The sequence below is a fragment of the Phyllopteryx taeniolatus genome, chromosome 6 (assembly GCF_024500385.1).
Source record: "Phyllopteryx taeniolatus isolate TA_2022b chromosome 6, UOR_Ptae_1.2, whole genome shotgun sequence".
NCBI lineage: Eukaryota > Metazoa > Chordata > Actinopteri > Syngnathiformes > Syngnathidae > Phyllopteryx > Phyllopteryx taeniolatus.
The window spans coordinates 26581388-26600011 of record NC_084507.1 but is presented as its reverse complement, the minus strand read 5'-3'; the positions used below and the strand labels follow the sequence as shown (position 1 = coordinate 26600011).

The 18624-nt window shown below is 40.2% G+C and overlaps 2 protein-coding genes across 9 annotated transcripts; both read left to right on the top strand.

The window, feature by feature from the left end:
- The first annotated feature begins 318 nt into the window (after positions 1-318).
- gra (granulito) lies at positions 319-13295 on the top strand. Of its 8 annotated transcripts, none has more exons than XR_009789002.1 (7): positions 319-425; positions 6033-9945; positions 10066-10124; positions 10498-10552; positions 10629-10735; positions 10821-10876; positions 12296-13205. XR_009789002.1 is itself a non-coding variant. In XM_061776740.1 (7 exons), the coding sequence occupies exons 2-7, from the start codon at positions 9867-9869 to the stop codon at positions 12354-12356; spliced, it is 417 nt and encodes a 138-aa protein (XP_061632724.1). In that variant the 5' UTR covers positions 7914-8602; position 9866; the 3' UTR covers positions 12357-13295. The 8 variants fall into 8 exon arrangements, 3 of the variants coding, with proteins under 3 accessions (XP_061632724.1, XP_061632725.1, XP_061632723.1); XR_009788999.1 differs by lacking the exon at positions 319-425 and having other exon boundaries at positions 435-8602; positions 9866-9945; XR_009789000.1 differs by lacking the exon at positions 319-425 and having other exon boundaries at positions 435-8602; positions 9861-9945.
- A 1455-nt stretch (positions 13296-14750) lies between these two features.
- Positions 14751-18490, top strand: upp1 (uridine phosphorylase 1). The gene is given in 7 exon segments (XM_061776431.1): positions 14751-14804; positions 16754-16864; positions 16938-17052; positions 17722-17847; positions 17850-17909; positions 17999-18115; positions 18201-18490. Coding segments are annotated over 7 exon segments (768 nt in total). The 3' UTR covers positions 18386-18490.
- Positions 18491-18624: the final 134 nt, after the last annotated feature.

Sequence of the window (18624 nt, the reverse complement as noted above, 5' to 3'; positions counted from 1 at the left end):
ATGTTTTAGTCCAGTAATTAATTAAAAATAACCCTTTTTTTGTTGCAAGCCTTAGGTGGGTAAACAATATATCGTCAATTTTGGCAGTGTTGGCACGTTAGTGTGGATACCCTTGTAAATTAATTTCAGTTACTCACACCCCTTTAAACTTTAAAGTAAACAGCTCCGTGAAATTAAACATTAAGGGGATCATAGGAGTATTGATGTTCTTGTGGCAAAATATCGTGAAATAAGACAAATATATGCGCTGCGCCTGGCGGCCAGAAGGTGGCGCAGTGTACTTTTACTCTGAATAGGTGCCATTTTTTTTCTAAACGAAGAAGATTGATAAAGGCGGTTGTGAAGACGTATGCGAATCGAGGCTGTCCTATAAAAATTGCTAGCGTTGTTCCAAATACTTGTACAAGAGTCCTCTTGTCGCTTGTGTAAGTTATGTTGTTGGTTAACGTGGCTATTGTGTTGTCCTGTTGAACGCAACTTTGGGGTTTGGAGTGAGTTTCTACGCGAGACCTGGGTGGGCTCGTCGCTAGCGTTTCTGTTAGCATTTTGCGAAGTCATTTTGTCTTGACGATCAAGTATCATTTCAGCGTTGGGCTCGCTCAAGTACTTTCTTGGACATATGGGATGGATGCATGGATTGATGGATGGATATTGGATAAACAACATTGCTCTCTGGATGTGTGTCTTCAGCCCGTTGGCGGGTGGTCACAATGGGTAACGTTTGAAATGGCGGATAGAGATTTATGCAGCTGACGTCAACAAGCGTGCTTGCGGGATTTTGTGCTTCCGTTTTAAACAATCGGATGCCGCTTGATAAAGCTCATCGTATTTTCCCAGCGTTTTGTCTGGAGCTCATTGTTTACGTTATACGTACAAATGCATACTTTTGTCCTCTAATTGACCGATGTTGTGTATATAGCAGTATTCCTCAGCCTCTATTGAGCCAAGGCACATATTTAATATTACAAAAATCTTATGGCGAACTACCAATCAAAAAGTGTTACAAAAGTTTATACAGTAGTGCCTTCAGATACGAGTTTATTTCGTTCCGTGACCATGCTGCTTTTAATTGAAAACACTTGTCTAAAATCATTAGTCCCCATTGACATTGAATGAAAATACCATTCTGTTCCAGCCGACCGCTCCCATATTTTTTTGTTTTTGTTTTTCACCAATTAAATGTATCTTTCTATAATATCGTGCCGTATAAAAACAGAGTAATAAAAAGCATTAGACAACTTGTGACTAGGTGGAATGGTGGAAGACACATCTGCCTCACAGTTCTGAGGCCCGGGGTTCAAATCCCGGCCCCGCCTCTGTGGAGTTGGCATGTTCTCCCCATGCCTGCATTGGTTTTCTCCGGGCACTCCGGTTTCCTCCCACTTTCCAAAAACATTAATCGTAGGTTGATTGAGGACTCAAAATTGCCCTTAGGTGTGAATGTGTGTGCGAATGGTTGTTTGTTTATATGTGCCCTGCGATTGGCTGGCGACCAGTTCAGGGTGTTTCCCCGCCTCTCGCCCAAAGATTGCTGGGATAGGCTCCAGCACGCTCGCGACCCTATTGAGGATAAGCGGAACGGAAGATGAATGAATGAACTTGTGACTACGGTTTGATTAGATGATTGTTTGAAGCCAAACTTGCTAAAATGTTGTTTTCTTTATGGCTGGTGTCTTCGGACAAAGTTAAACACGTTTTTATATATACACACATACGTTTTTGATATATGTCAACATGAATGAAGGCTAAACATGGAATATTGTCATCTATGGGACTTTGTAGACGTTTCAAGTCCCTGCGGTTGCTTTGTCCCTCTTCTCCATTTACCCGACTTGGGAGAAACTCGTTTTACCGAATGCGTAGTAGGTTGCGCATATACTGTGGTCAGTGTGCTGCGCGTTCTGGTGTGCACACCTTGGCTGCCATGAGACAGTAGTTAGTGTATAATATTGTACAGTCATGTGTTAAACGAAGAACAGACTTATTCTTCTACTATATTACTTCTCAGTAAGTTGCTGTAATAGTAATTTTTTTTATAGAGGATGAAGAATATGCTCAAGTTTTGTTATCTTTTTGTGTAATGACTATTGATGCTAATTGAATATCAATTGCATTTTCTGTTTGTTGGCATTAAGCTAGCGGACATGAAGACAGTTATTTGGTTGTTTAAAATACGCCAACATGTAATTCTTCATGTTCAGTTTGACAAACTTCAACTGGGAGTGGCATTTAACAATTTGATGACTCTTGATGAAATGTTTACTATTTGCCAAAAATGCTGCTTATTGTGAAGTGAGTTGAATTGAGTTTTTATTGCCACCACAAAATACTTGTATCTTAAGTTTGCGCTCCCAAGTTAAGGCAAAAATTCGTCTGAATGTTAGCTTGTATCTCACAACTTGTAAGTCGAGTCAGTCGTATCTCAAGGCACCACTCTATACAGAAATTCTGATCTATGTAGCTAAACACAAAGCTGATATATGTGCAGGATTTGAAGAAAGACAGAGCTTAATAATTTTTGGATCATTTAAGTGAAATTTTATAATTTCATAGGACACACCTGATCTCTTAATGCACATTGTGGTTTGGAATCCCTGGTATATACAGTACATCTACTTATTGGTTTATATTTTGCGTGGTACTTACTGCAGTAATTGAAGTAGTGCGATGTTAGGGTGCTTGTCCCAGTGGTGGACAATCACATTGTAATGTGCCCTTTCCGACCCTTTTGTGTGGTGAACAAAAGTGGTGGTGGGGGGACCGCGTTGCTTAATTGTGACTGGTCACGACTGGAATTTTATTTTGTATTGTGGCACACTGAGGATACAATATTGTTGGTGTACTGAATGATAGTGGGACAGACGGAGGCTGTCAAACACAATGTGTTTTTTGTCAATTGATTGTCTGGTTCTTTTTTTAAAAGTCATCATCAAAGTATTTGTAAGTAGGCAAGTGGTTGAAAATGTACAAATGTAGCCTAAATGTGTTGAGTGAATTGGATTTGCAAGATTGAGGTTCTCTAGGCACATGCGGACAGAGAGCTGCTTTGATCATATACAGTGCCGTGAGAAAGTATTTGCTGCCTTCTCAAATTCTTATTTTTTTTTGCATAGTTTCCCCACTCTAATGGTTAAGATCATCAAACAAATGTAAATAATATACAAAGGTAACCCATGTAAACATAAAATGCAGTTTTTAAATGGTGATTGTGTTAAGGGAAAAAAAATCAATTCAAACCTACCTTGTCCTGTGTGAATACGTAAATGCCCCCTTGTTAAATCATGAATTAACTGTAGCTAATCACATTTTTTGGAAGGCTGAGTTCATTTTTAATTAGGCTTTACACGATCAGGATTTTTGGGACTGATATTGCATGTTTACGTACAACCGTTAAGTGCTAGGACTAGCTTGCTAGGCTACATAACGTTTTTGTTGCCTGCTTGCGAGCCGTATCGTATTAAAAGTACGTGAACATACCTCAAGCAAGCCTTAAACGAACGTCCAAAATATCTCCACAGAGATGTGAAAGACTCACTGCCAGTTCTAGAAAACGCCTTATTTCAGTTGTTGCTGCTGGGGATGGTCTTAGCAGTTATCAGGTTTAGGAGGCAATTACTTTATCCACAGAGCAAGGTAGCTTTGAATTTTTTTGTCTTTAACTAAAAACTGAATTTTATGATTACTTGGGTTATCTTTCTGATATTTATGTTTAATGATCTTAATATTAAAGTGGGGAAACGATGCCAAAAAAATGAAGGGGGCAAATACTTTTTGACGGCACTTTATACAGTATACAAGGCATGACAACTTTTTTGCTCACCAGCCATTGTGGCTACTGGTTTCCCAGCATTACTAGAAACACAAAAATACATTTGCTGATGGTGCTAAAACTTTTTTCCAGATCAAAATAAATTTATCAAAGGGGGGTGATTGCAAGAACTCTTCCCGGGTGGCATTGAGAGAAATCTTTCTGGATTTAAATTAGGGTTGCCACAAGCAATTATTTTGATAATCGACTAGTCACCGATTATTTTTGCCTTTAGTTGACTTCATAAGCTTCAATTTAGACATGACCCGATTCCAAGGGTCATGTCTAAATTGAAGCTTATTGCATCAGCAAGTAGATGCTCTTATATAACCATCATCATCTTCCAGTTTGTGTTAAAGGTATGTGCACAATGAAAGTAATAGATCATTCAAGTTGTAATACTTTGTAGCTTGTACCAGCATTCTTGAAATGGTTCATAATTTTTATATATGATAGTGCAAATTTTAATGAAGGTAATACCCTGGCCTTTTAACATGTTAGCTTGTACATAGCGAAAATCGTCTAATTGACACCCATTATAATTGCATTGAAGAAACAAAAATAAAAAATCTCATGAAAATCAATTGTGAAATGAGCAAGTTATGACTTATTTTCAGTGTACGCATTGCCTTTGATGGGAACGTTGCTGCCACCAAGATGGCCGCCACGAAGGCATGTTGGTTGCATGCTGTTACATCGCACTGGCGTATCGCGTGTTCTATCCATATGTGGTTATAACTTTACATCAAACATATAACCTATGTGCTAGAGCTAATGGAATCATCATCGTTAGCCTTAAGATAATGTTAAAGTTTGCAGTTTTAAGAAAGTTTCTTCACTAACGGTGACGTTAATATTAACAGCTAGCTAGCCATATAGCTAACCGCGGTTATTATCCTTTGTTAGAAATTGAATCGCTCCAATGTACTTGCTTTTTAGATACTTGTGAATGACTGACTGTCATACTGCCATGAAGGACAAGTTCCTTCTTGCAAGTTGTGCATCATATTCCTCTTTAGTATTTTTGGTGAAATGATCAAACTTTTGGCCTTTGTTTCTAACGCAGGTTAGCCAAGATTACAGTTAGCCGCAGTTTTTTCAGTTCATTCACGGCCGACATGGATTACCACTACTGCGCATGTGCGTCAAGTGCAGAAGGCAGACGTCAGCGGGAGGCTCCTGAGGCAGTTCTGAGAGTAAAACAAACGTTAAAAAAAGAATAAATGTCGATTATCAAATTAATTGTACTGCCACATCTTAAAATCACCCACATTTGGCGGGTTTGTGGGTGTTAATGTCCAGCCTTTAAAACACTTAATTTGTGGTAGTCTTAAACTTTTTGGGATGGTTTTCCACTTTTTCTTTCCAGGACAGAATGTATGGTACAGAAATGTTGCTTTTTCCAAAGGTATTTGTTGTAGACTTCTGAAAAATACTTCCTTAGTGTGATGGACAACACTTGGGTGGCTCAACAATCTTGGTTGAAATGGTTGTACCAGCAATGGCTACGATAGAGTTCTTCATGGATGGGAGTATTTTGGGGAAACTGTTGCTTTATTTTGTTAGATGTGATGTTTCTGAGGACTCAAGGTCTATTGGAGTTTCTTCACCAATCAGTATTGTTTGCAAGCTACATATTCGGTAATAGCAGATGTGTGATTGATTAAAAATGGTTAGTTTCTCTGCATCTAATGTAAGTGGTGCCAGAGGCAGTGGTGAATTTGGCAGTTTATGTTGTATATGTTTAGACTGACTTGTGCTACCGGCAAATGTGAGAGTAAGTGGTGGCAAATGGAGTCAAATGTGGGCAGTGACGGGCAACGGTAATGTTTCTTTGCCAGAATCAAAACTTTTATCTCACATGATTTTTGACATGCTGGGTATTTTGAAGAGTTCCATGTGGATTGGCATTTCAGTTGGAACTGAATGTAGTTATTAGTGTCTTTGTGAATATAGTTGCTCAAAAACAAGGGGATTGATACTTGGGAGCTAATCTTGTGGTGGTCAGTTGTCCACTTATCCACAGCAGTACTTTAATGCTGTTGTGCTTAGTGTTGCCATTTTGAGTGTTTGGGTTCAAATACATTTTTAGACTTTTTGTCTTCAATTAAATACCTCAGCTCACATTGCTTATCAGGTCATGTGGTGATGTTGGAATGGCAGAGAGTTTAGAGCTGAGAAGCTCTGATGGGAATAATGCTATTCTATACCCTTCTGTCTGCAGGTGCTGTTGTTTGTGCTTCAGCATGGCAGTCGTCATCCGTTTACAGGGATTGAGGATCACTGCTGGTTCTCAGGATGTTCGCAAATTCTTCACTGGACTCAAAATTCCAGACGGTGGTGTACACATAATTGGAGGCGAGCGGGAGGAAGCTTTCATTATTTTTGCTTCTGATGAAGATGCAAGAAGAGCCATGACGCGCTCGGGGGGTCAAATTAAGGGGGGACATGTGACTTTGCTGCTCAGTAGCAAAGCAGAGATGCAGGGCATACTTGAAAAAAGTGCCATAAATACAGAGACTGATCAAAAGAGTCATGTAGAAGACAACACAAGGCACCCCCGACGGTCTTTGGAGGCTGACTCCAACAAGAGGTCTGCAAGTAGAGCAGACGTCTCTCCTCCACCCCGCCAAAAGAGACCCTCAAACTCAAATGAAGACTCCACATGTGTTTTTCTGAAAGGATTGCCCTTCAGTGTGTCCGAAAGAGACATTTTTGAATTTTTCAATGGTTTACGTATCATCGACATGGTTCTGTTGAAAAATGCAACCGGAAAAAACAATGGGATGGGACTGGTGAGATTTTCCAGCACTGGAGAAGTATCTGAAGCCCTGAAGAGGGATAGGGGATACATTGGTTCTCGGTATGTGGAGATTTGTCCAACGTCAGAAGACGATTGGCGTCGGACAACTGGAAGGAAACCCATGAATACAAACCCAGGAGACAACCTGTTTGAAAGACATGGATCACCACCTCGTGGTCAAAAGAATTTCCAACACCATATGAGGTCACAATCACCTATAGGCCAGAGGGTGTCATCATCCAGTGAGGAGTACTGCGTTTTGGTGGAAAATATCTCCTTTGCAGTGGAAAAGGAGGACATAAAAATACTTTTTCGCCACGCTAGACTTGATGATGACCAGATTTTGTTCATAAATTATGAAGATCGGAAAAGTAGGTCTGCGTTTGTACTCTTTAAGTCTCTGCGGGAGTATCGTGAGGCATTAGACCAGGATACGCAATCCTTTTTCAGTCGAATGATTCATATCCGGCCAATCATGAGAGAGAAAATGATAGCCATTTTGAAATCTCAGAACCTGGATGTCGGCCCTTCTGGAAACTCCAGAAGGGTTAATGAGAGGCCTCCATCCCACCCCAGGGATAATCCTGACCCGGAGCAGTGCTTGCTTGTGCAAAATCTGCCCTTCGACGTGCGCAAAATGGAGGTCATGGACATCTTCTTTGGGTTGAATATCTCGGAAGATGACGTGCACTTGCTGCGTGACAATACTGGTGCAGGGACTGGCAAGGCTTTGGTTCTTTTCCCTTCCGAGTCAGCAGCCGTGAGGGGCCTCGCTCTCGACGGACGAAGGTTTCTTGGTGCGGTGGTCTCTCTCAGATGCATTTCCCGCGCACAGATGCGGGAGTTGATCGCAGGGCCGCAGGCGGTCCACGGGCCACAACGAACATCCAGTGAGTTCCAAGGCGCTGGTGACAGTGAGTACTATGGCTTCGGGGGCTCTTATGCTGGTGAGATGGCAATAAATGTGGGGCCTCAAACTCAGGGAGCCTTTAAGTCTTATGAAGAGCCACTCAACAGAGGCAATGGTGCTCAAAGCAGCGGTGATCCACCGAGGCAGCATTTTACTGGGCCCACCTGTGTAAAGCTAGTTAATTTACCATTCCAAATAAAAACGGAAGAAATCTATGATTTTTGCCATGGATATCGTATTATCCCAGGATCCATCTCATTGCAGTACGACAGGAGTGGAGCATTTAAAGGTACTGCGACTGTGGTATTTGAGACTAGGCAGGAGGCAGTGATAGCAGTCGAGGAACTCAATGGGAGGCCAATAGGTGCTCGAAAGATTCAGCTGCTGTTTGTTTGAAAGTGACTTTGGGTTTTTGACACAGCCAACCTGCTCAAGTGGTCTGGTTTGAACACGTGATTCTCTGTCGAGGAAAATTTTGTTTTTTTAGACGAACACTTTGTGATGTTTTTTGTTTTTGTCATATTTTGTGATAATTGGTGAAGGCTGTGTATTCACCTTTTGAATGATTTTAGTCACTGATGTGCATTTGCAACAAAACTTTCATCTTGCATAACATTTGACTGCATCCAGGGGAAAGTCCCATTATATTACTTTGTCAGCTCTTTATTGTAATGTTTATTAAAAATACACTGCTTTCAATTAATTTGTCCTCCTTTTACTGTAACCAATATACAATACAATACAATATAACCAATTTGCTCATGACATCTTTTTGTCTCATGTATAAAAAATACGCGTTTGTGTGTTCTTTGCCTCACCCACTAATAATTTGACCTACGTTTTTTTTTTTGGGTTCAAATAAAGAGTGGAAGCTACATTTTGCATTGCTTAAAAAGACGTTACCGATCCTGAAAATCACGAGACCACCACTAGTTGACAAATGAGCTTTATTTTGAAACTACTAGCTTTATTTTGAAACTACCGGATATATATATGTATATATATATATTTTTTTTAGCTTGATGGAGGGTGGTGACTGACTATTAAACGCGCAGGAGCATCGAAGGAAGAAGTACAACAGGTGAATTAATTTAGTGTAAATACTACATGCGAATTAATTTCTTGGTGGAAATACAAAACAAGTTACTGCGGGCATACGACAAAAACCTGAAAGTGTCAATGTGCAAAACCCTGTATATGGTAATGTTAAAGTTCAAGTACCGCCATCAACAGACAGTCAAACTAGTTGTAAAATAAAAGTCAAAAATATGGATACGTTTAACTAAAACTGAATGTTAAGTTGTGAAAGATGCAACAGCTAGCCTTCATCTATTGACGCGCTTTGGAAAATTGGGACTCTCGGGATTTTCAACGGCTAACGTGACAAATATTCAATAAAAAAAACAAAAAAACACCCCCACCCCAAAAAAAAAAATCACTTTGTGAGCAGGAAACTTTTGTAAACTCGAAATAATGTTAAATCCCAATTAACCGTGTTGTTGGCTCCATCCTTAAGCTAATGTGGCTTAGCAGCAGATTTTGCCCTGCTGCTAAAATAAGCGAAGTGAATTTTTTGATAATATAATTTAAGTAACCCGTTTGTAGTTGAACCATCGTTTAGCACTGAATGTCGGCAGTACACGCACACTAGCAAGCGCAATTTGTGAAATGGACTTAAAACAGACAAAATGTACCATTTTTGTAGCACTTGTGTGAAACAGTTTAGCTTCGAGCGTAATTTGCTATGCAAACATGAAAAAAAAAGAAAATTTACTTGGCAGTCAACCGTAAAATAAATGAAGTAGGCAATAACGTAGTAAATTCAAAATGTAAATGGTTTGTGTGATGGGTTCATTTAAGTTAATGCAATGAGACACGAGGTGGGTTCGTTAAATGTAGTTAGTCTAATGGACCTTGAGGTACAGTGCTCAACATACTGCATAAGTGCACACCTCATATGTTTGTTAGACAGCCTTGTGATATTGCACTTAAAACTACTCCCACAAATGTGTACTATTCGTTGCAAATGAAATTTGTCAACATGCACAGACGGGAATGTTTGTATTAAGTACAGGCCAATAAATCTAGTAAAGCTTCATTTTAGATTAAACTAGTCTCGTTCACAAGAATTCAACCCCATGAGCGTGTACGCAAATAAAATTCCGGAAAAGGTTCTAATCCTGACTGAGTAATGGCCGAAAAGCTTGCTTTTCAAAGCGTGTGAACTCATTTTGGCCAAAGTTAGCTGAGAAAGGCTCCCGTTCACTAGCAGCTCGTGGAAACGGATGAATGTGTTTATGAACCTAATAAGTCGAGAAGCACATTTCAATATTATTGAGGTCAGAATGGACGTGTCAAGGAGACAAATCCAGAAGCACCTGGAACCCGCAAGACCCCTACGCCGTCTTCTCCATGTTGACATTGGTAAGTGGTTTGATTAAAACACATCAATAAAGAGCTTGGTGCTTTTGTGTGTGTGTTTTTATTTTTTTCCCCCCAAATTGAGTTCATCACCACTCTATGTATCTTTATTTTTTCGTTTAGAACCCACACTAAATGCTGCTTCGTGTACACAGGCTTTGAATGACATTCTGGATCAAACGGTAAGAAATGCCTCAAGACAACACTTCATTCCGGAAAGCTAGTCGACTTCAGATTTGTTCGCCTTAAAAATAAAAAAATCCCATAGGTAATAACCTGTTCCAGCATCGAACTACACATCATAAAACTTTTAGTAACGTTTTAATATTTTTTTTAACCTGTTATACAGGTGGAAAAAAGAGGTAAACGACTGTTCACACTAAAATGTACAAAAACAAAACAAGGCCTTTCACACCCCGAGTGACGCGCAAAATTTTAATAACTGGCAAACGGCGTCGTAACGTCGCAGATGTGGCCAGGTGAAAATGCATGTGTTGATGGGGGGCAGGGAGGGGTGGAGCAGTCGTGTTCTTGATAATCTTGTGCATTTTGCAGACAAATATTGAAATAGAGCAGTTCTGCAAGATTGTCAACCTCCAAGAGAAAAAAGGTAACATCCAGAATTTCTTTTTCGGTCTAAAAGGGTTTGACGGTTCTTTTTGTTGTAATCAACTATTTGTCTTCAGCGAGAGTATCTTACACAAGAGATTTTTTAATCGGTCTTGCGAGTAGTCCCGCGGCCATGAAGAAGCCTGAGTGTTTACCAGACCACCCTGTCGTCTTACCCAGTGCAGTAAGTCCACCTGGCAAAATCGTCAATTATAACCACGCTGTCTGGATGCATTGGATGTAACATGCATTTGTTGATACTGTTCCAGCAGAAATATCCAAGATATCTGTGGGTCAATGAAACCAATGGAAATTATAGAAAAGAGTAAGTGTGAGTTCATTTTTAACGATGCGATTTACTTGATTGCTAATCCAAATTATGGATGCAAATGCTTGTGTGTTATGAATCTCATCTGCCTACCTGCTTTGATTTGGGTGCATCTAACTTGATTTCACAGCGAAATTAATCCTCAATCGACAGTGTAAAAACTGTCATTCTATCACTGTTTCAGGGTGGCAGATCTTACTTAACCAGAGCATTTTGCAAAATAGCTTTACTTAGTGTCTCTGCTGGGTTTTCACGGTTTTTGTGCTTGATTTGACTTTCTTTTTACCTTCCTTGTTGAATTTACTTAATACCAGTGGACACGCCCTTGTTCAAATGCCAGGTTTTTGTGATTTAATCCCTCCCCACTCCACTATTAATGGGGCCTATAACCTTGACTACTGAATAGATTTTTATGTTTTGGAGTTTTGAAATAATAAAATAATTAAACTGAAATAATGTGGTTGTGCAAGTGTGCACACCCTCTTATAACTGGGATATCGCTTTGTTCAAAACTAACCAATGACCTTCAAGCTAATGTTAAATGGAAGTCAGCAGAAACCTGCCACCATTTAAAGTGCTTCTAATACACCCCAAATAAATTCCAGTTAAATTCTAGTAGGCTTTTCCTGACATTCTTAGCTTCCTAGTAGAAGCCTGGTGATTTTGTGCTAAAGCGCTGCATGTTCGAACTGTTCAAAGTTCAATCTTGGTTTCATCAGACCGTAACACATTTCCCACATGTGCTTTGGAGAGCCAAGGTTGAAATGTTTGCCATAATGTCAAAAGGCATGTTTGGTGCAAACAGAACACTGATCATCACCAAAAGAACATGTCTTCAGTGAAGCACGGCTTTGCCACTGTTTTACTTGAGCTGAAACTGGGGCTTTAGTCAAGTTAGGTGGAAGTATGAACACTTTCAGAAAGAAAAACAAACAAACAAAAACTAAATGTCAGGAAAAGTCACTACAACATTCAAAATGTATTTGGTGTTAATCAGAGGCACTTTTCGGTGGTGGCAGGTGTGTGCTGATTGGTTATTTGTTCACACGGCCATGTCCTACTTATACTGTTCAACCAGATTATTCTACTCATTTATTCTTACTTCTCCTCTCAAAAAGATATTTTTAAAAAATGCTTTTAAGTTGTACAGGTTGTACTCCACAGTAATGGTGGAAAGCGTTTTGAAAATGATTTATCCAATATCCAATCAAAGTAAAAAATAAAATAAAAGTTTGGATTAGTTTTCTGTGCTGACATTATCCTTACGCAGGGAATTGAAATATCTGCATCAAACAGTAGATTTATATTAACAGTGTATTAATATGCTTCAAATCGAGATGGGCGTTCAGAATAAATGCGTTTTTACTTCCTATTCCTTTTCAAACATCCATTTTCAATACCGCTTACCCCGTTCAGGGTCGCGGGGTGTCGGAGCCTATCCCAGCTGACGTCTGGCGAAAGGCGGACTACACCCTGAACTGGTCAACAAAAAGAGATTGATAAGCATTCACATGGTCACCGAGTGGAAACTGAACCCAGACTGCCTGCACTGAAGTCAGGAGAAGAATGTACCACTACACCATTAGTGACGTTTGACCCTTTTCCAAAACCTTTTATTTAACTGAATGTTTATTTTATTTTTATTTATTTTGTTTGTTTTGAGTTCACATGTTCAAAATAAAGAGTTCAGTCAATCTGCAGCAAGGGATCATGTTGAAAACAATTAAGTTCTATTCATTGAAGACAAACACAAACTGAACTCCAGGCTACTTTCTATAATTTTCAGAAACGCAAATGACTCATTGTGTAAAGAAATCAATCATTTTTCAACTTTATGATCACAACATCTTAACGATGGCAGGGTTAGGACAAGAAGCTTTACTTTTGCCACATATACGCTACCTTCAAGATCAAACGTCAGAGGGGATGTTGAGACCAACCAGATTCATTATGATACTGTATTTGATTCCACACAATATGCTTGAAATTTTGATTAGGTTGCAACTTTAGGCTTTTGGTGATAACCCTAATGAGGAGAAGCGGCTCAGAAAAGGGATGGATGGATGTATTTTGATGTGAAAAGTGTTTGTAAAAGTACTGTTAACCGACCCCTGCTTAGTTGACTTTTTCTGTGCCTTATTGGATTTATATTTTAACTTAGCTATTGTTACTTCTCATTATTTATTTAACCTATTATGTATACTTTATTTCCAAGAAACAATAACCACTCTCATCTCATGGAATTGTATATTTGTGTTTTGATTGCTGTTTGCTACTGTATTTTATGACGGTGTTCGATAAAAGAGGCCCAAGATGGATGCTTACATGATAAGACTAATTGTAATTGTTTTAAAACAAATACGTTTCTCAAGAAAAACTACACAGATGTAAATGATTAAATCACAATGTCCAGTCACTAATGAGCTATTTTTTTCACAACAGGTCAGTGGGCTACTCGTGGTCCTTGGGGTCTGCCTGAGTTTTAGAACATTGCGAACATCATACAATGCAAACATATTCTTTAAAGCAAAACGTGTTTTTTTAAGCAGGCCTTTCACTAATTTTAACCTATAATGAATTGTATTCAACCTCTTCTATTTTTTTCACCGAATGTGTTTTTGTATTATTATTATTATTATTATTTTTTTTTTTAAACTTTCTGCACCTTGTGAACTTGGCTTGTACAGGACGTTGGGCCTTTTATGTGAAAGGTTTACATAAACACATTCAGTGAACAGCCACATGATGGTTGCCGAAATCAATGATTCCCAACCACTGTATACAATTTCACCTAATTGGTCCAAAAATGATTCACTTCAAATAATGCCAGCAACCTATAGCGACAGGCAGAACAATTCAATGCTCTTCCACTAGATGGCAGAAGGTACAAATTAACTGTGTTTCCACCTGCTGTCATTCATAATGATATCACTTAAGTAAATACACTCTGCCGTTTTTTTGTTTTGGTGGTGTGCTGTGAGATTTTTTTCTAATGTAAAAAAAAATAATAAAGTGCTTTGACTCACTAAAGGTTGGTAAGCACTGCTAGCCAGGTCTTGGGCTGATGCAATTGACGAGTTCATAAAAATTGAAAGCAAACTTTATCTTTTAAGTTTTGCAAGTGTAGTTTTTCTGTTAAGTCAGATGATAGTAAAGTGAGCAAACACAACTAACGTGACGCCAAACGCTCAACACGACTACAGCCAACACATTTGAAAGTAACGTTTGCTTTGATATACATAAATGCGAAAGTATTACTACAATATGTGTAAACAACGACGTTAGTGGGCTTAGTTAGTAGTAGTTATCGTAGTTAGTTTGCTTGTAGTAGATAAAGTCTCATTTTTTTTAAATGCTCACAGGTCCACAGATACACCGGGGTTTCTCTTATAAATAAAATAATGTAAATGTTTACAAATAATTTAAAAAAATAATAATAAATGTGAACAACGATTAGTTGTTGACATGAGGACAGCGTACACCTCGAAAGTGGAGGTCAAGTCAAGCGTTACGAACTTTCTCCAACTTTCCCACTGCATCCGGGTTCATGGTGCATTCAGGTCAAACCGTTTTCAATGGGGAAAAGCACATCTGGCGTCCAGCCAAATGATGGCTTGAAAATGCGTTTTTTGTTTTAAAACAGTTTCCCTTGCTTGTTACAGCTCTGTGCGTCTGAATGTTCTCACCTAGCAATCACTCGGCTAGTGTTTTATTTTAAACGATTCTGTTAGAAATTACTGGCTGCATACACAACAGTGTATACACTTTTATTTGATCTATCTCATTATAGATGCACATCCAGATATCCTTATAGACATCTAATTGCATTACACTTAATCGCATCGACACAACAAACGCACACCATATCAATATGGTGCGTTGGGAAGTTCACGCCGGGCGCGCTCTCCGCTACCCGGAACATTCGGTAACTCAGAGCGTTGGTAGTGTGTGTTGCCACTCGATATAAGTAAAATTGACACATTCAATATGTCGGATGTACTGACGCATCCCTAGCAATAGCCAACACGTTCAGGAGTAAAGTTATAGAAAGTGGAGCACGCGCTGTCTCTGGGTGCCGCGGTCTCAACATCGGACTGAATTTCCGAACGGACCCCAAACACTAGGCTGGAGCTAGGATTGGTCGACGACTACATGACGTCACGACTGGAAGCAGCCATCTGAAGCAGTACAGTCTTGGGGCTAAATTGTGCATATCTTTAGAAGTAGTATCTTTAGAAGTAGCTAGACAAATGTACTACTCTCAAAGTAAAAAATACAAAGTACAAAGTGAATGTACTCAAGTTCAGGCTCTTTATACTCCCGCGGCCGACTACGTCCGCATTGCATCACGTGACGGACGAATTCCCCCGCGCGGCAAAAATTGTTGCTGCGCGTCGAACGCCGCGGAGATCATCTCTCGTGATTGGTCCGTTTAAGTCACATGCTGTGATGACGTACTCAGCGTGCCAGTTGGTTCTACATACCGTCTACGCCGCCGCCTTCTCGATCGAGTTTGCTGTATAAATAAGCGTATCAGCTGGTCATCTAGGTCCATTTGTCCATTTGGGCAGCCATGGCCCAATGGTTAAGATCATTGCCTGCCACCGTGGGGGACCTAGGTTCAAAACCCCGACTGGACCATCCGCCAACATCCCCTGGACTCACGGCTGTGGTGTCCTTGAGCAAGACACTGATACCCCGAAATGCTCCCTGGGCGCTTCAGCTGCCCCCTGCTCCAGTGTGTTCCACTAACATGTGTATGTGTTCACTGTGATGGGTTAAATGCAGAGAACAAATTTCGTGTGCATGCATGCATGTTCATGACAATAAAAGATGATTCTTCTTCTTCTTCTTCTTCTTCTAGCAGACACTTTCACGGTCGCCATTGTTGTTGCTTTCCTTGTTGCGGAAAGAGAGATCATCAAAGGCAAACTACGCGCGGGACAGCCGGAGTGACGTCAGCGGGGTCGTCGTCCGCGCGAGTATAAAGAAGCCTTTAACACGCCTTTTTTTTTTTTTTTTTTGAAAGGGTCGAAAGTACAGCAAATTTTCCTACATTATGCAACAAAACATTCCAGTGATGGATTTAAACAAAACAAGCCTACTCAAATGTTTCTAACCTCACTATTTTCACTTGTTATTGTCTAAAAAAAACCACCCAGTCTTTCAATATGGGCGACAATGATGCTGCAGGCCTTCGCAGAACAAGGAACTAGACGGAGTATTCCAACACTTTTCAGACATTTTGAGTGTTCAACAAGAGCGTTTATGGATTTGTTCTCAAGCTATTTTCACCATCCTAATTTGGTTAATATTACGTACAAAATAACAGACGAAGTGGGGACAGACCAATTAGTATTTATTTGTGAAGCAACCAAGAACACGTAGAATAGTTAAATATGCTCGTCGTCTGTCGCTGACATCAGCAGGCTCACGTAGTTGGGACAAAATCTGTCTGAAAATCAAATATGTCATCAGACAATAAGCCCAAAATTACTACTAAGTCTATTTTGGGGGACTTTCTTTCCTGCAGACATCGTTTTTATGTTCAGGATTATGGAATAAAGTCCTTTAAGTATCCTGGTGTGGTAATCTGAGGGTCCTCGGTGTGCAACGAACGGCGTTCCATTCCTACGATAACAGAATTTGTCTGAATACGCCGTATTGATTGATTTATCAGTAACCTATGCTAAGTAGTGATGTCATAATATTTGTATAAAATCTCTTCTTGGCCATAAATTCAAAACAACTGACTCAGGTGGCTTCCTATGCTGCATGACGATGTAATCTTACACCGCCCCGTGAACTAGTTCATTGCACGCTGTTTGCAATCTACAAATGTTAGAAATGACTTGACATTGAATATAAAACAAGTACATCGCCGCAGAGCTTGGGATGCGAGAACCCAAATCCGACTACCCCGTTATTCGTGGCGGGACAGACCGCTACGCCATGCACAAAGTTGGTCCTGTACTCTCTGTTACTGTAAATAGAAGCAAACCATTCAAAGGTACAATCCGAGGGAAATTGTTGTAATACGATTTGCTGGATTTTGCAGCATGGAATTGGAATCCCGTCCATATTAATCATGTTGCATGAGCTAGTAAAGCTCCTCCGTCATGCACGTTGCACAAATGTGACAATCATACGCGTTGGGACATCAGGTGGAATAGGTAAACTTGTAATTCATCAATACACTCAATACAGTACGGACGTCGACCAACCAGCAGATCCACGACTTGGAGCTGTTATTCTTTAACGACATCAACCGTAGACCTCAGTGTGGCGGTCTATATTGAATTGGTTTCTGAGAGTTTCGATGACAGGTTGCATGCAGCACAGATGCCACTCAATAAATGAGAACGTGGGAGAAAATTCCATTTATTTCAGTCCTCATAGGTTATATAGATTCATTAAACGCTTGGGAAAACACTTTTCAGAGGGCAAATTACTACCTAAATTGTACATTTAAAATCATTTCCATTGTTTCATGATTGTTACGTATAGTTGAGTTTCTTGAGATGGTGAATTTTGTAGTTATTTATTGGGTTTGTTGTATGCTCTAATCATCCAAATGATATTAATAATGAATATATATATATATATTATTTTTTGCGTTAAAATTTTTTCAGCATACGTCCGTCTATCTCGTCTGCTGTGCGTGTTTGTTTGATCGGCTCCTCGGTGATCGTTCACGATACGTTCAAGGCGAGCTCGGAAAAACATGCACTGCGTCTATTAGAGTCGCCATTAGTTTAAAGCAAACTGTAAATTGCCACTTGAGTACTTATTTTTTTCTGAATTGCAACATGTTCATTTGAATAGCCATTTGTTGTGTTAAGGGGTTGAGCCTGGCACAGTCGTCGTGACCGAGGAGTCTGCGGACGGCACGTTCGTGCCCAAATTCGAGCAGCCGATGGCGGCCCGCGACACCGACCTGGACTACGACCTGGCCGAGGAGCCGCTTCGGTGCTGGGCCAGTTCAACACGGTGATCGGCAACACCATGTGCACGCTGGATTTCTACGAAGGTGCCGCCGCACTCATGTTGTCATTGTCTGCAGCCGTATTGTATTGGTGTGTTATGTGCAACAGTTAAGTGTTTTGTGGGGTCGTGCAGGTCAAGGCCGTTTGGACGGGGGCTTTCTGCTTTTACAGGGAGAAGCCAGGGAAGCAGGAGTCTGCAATATCGAAATGGAGTCGACCGCTTTTGCCGCCATGTGCAAACCGAGCGGCCTTGCGTGGTGAGAACTGAAATCGGCAGAATTTCTCCAGTGACGTCTTTTAAAATGCACGTTTTTGTTGTCGTTGGGTTCGCGACATCAAAGCGGCCGTGGTCTGCGCAACGTTAGACGAGCTGCCCAGCTCTCACGACGTCCTCCACAGCTACCAGCGGCTGCCTCCGATCCTCGTGGTCTACGACATCAAGAAGCAGCTCAAAGCGCTGATACGACCGCACGTTTATCATCACTTAACTTTTTTTGCGTTCTTAACTGTGACTTCCTGACGACGCGAATTGAAATGTCAATGCAGATTTTCCATTGAGTCAATGATTTTTGCGCTGGTTCTGTTGCATTTCAGAGAAGCGTCGCTTTTTCTCGATACTGTTATACACCGCATTGTTTTGATTTGACTGTAATCGTTTCAATAAAGCATACTCCTTCATTCTTTTTATTTTAGCAGTTTGATTTAACTTTAAATATACCATCTTGTATCATCATCAAAGAATGAAACTCACATTAAGTA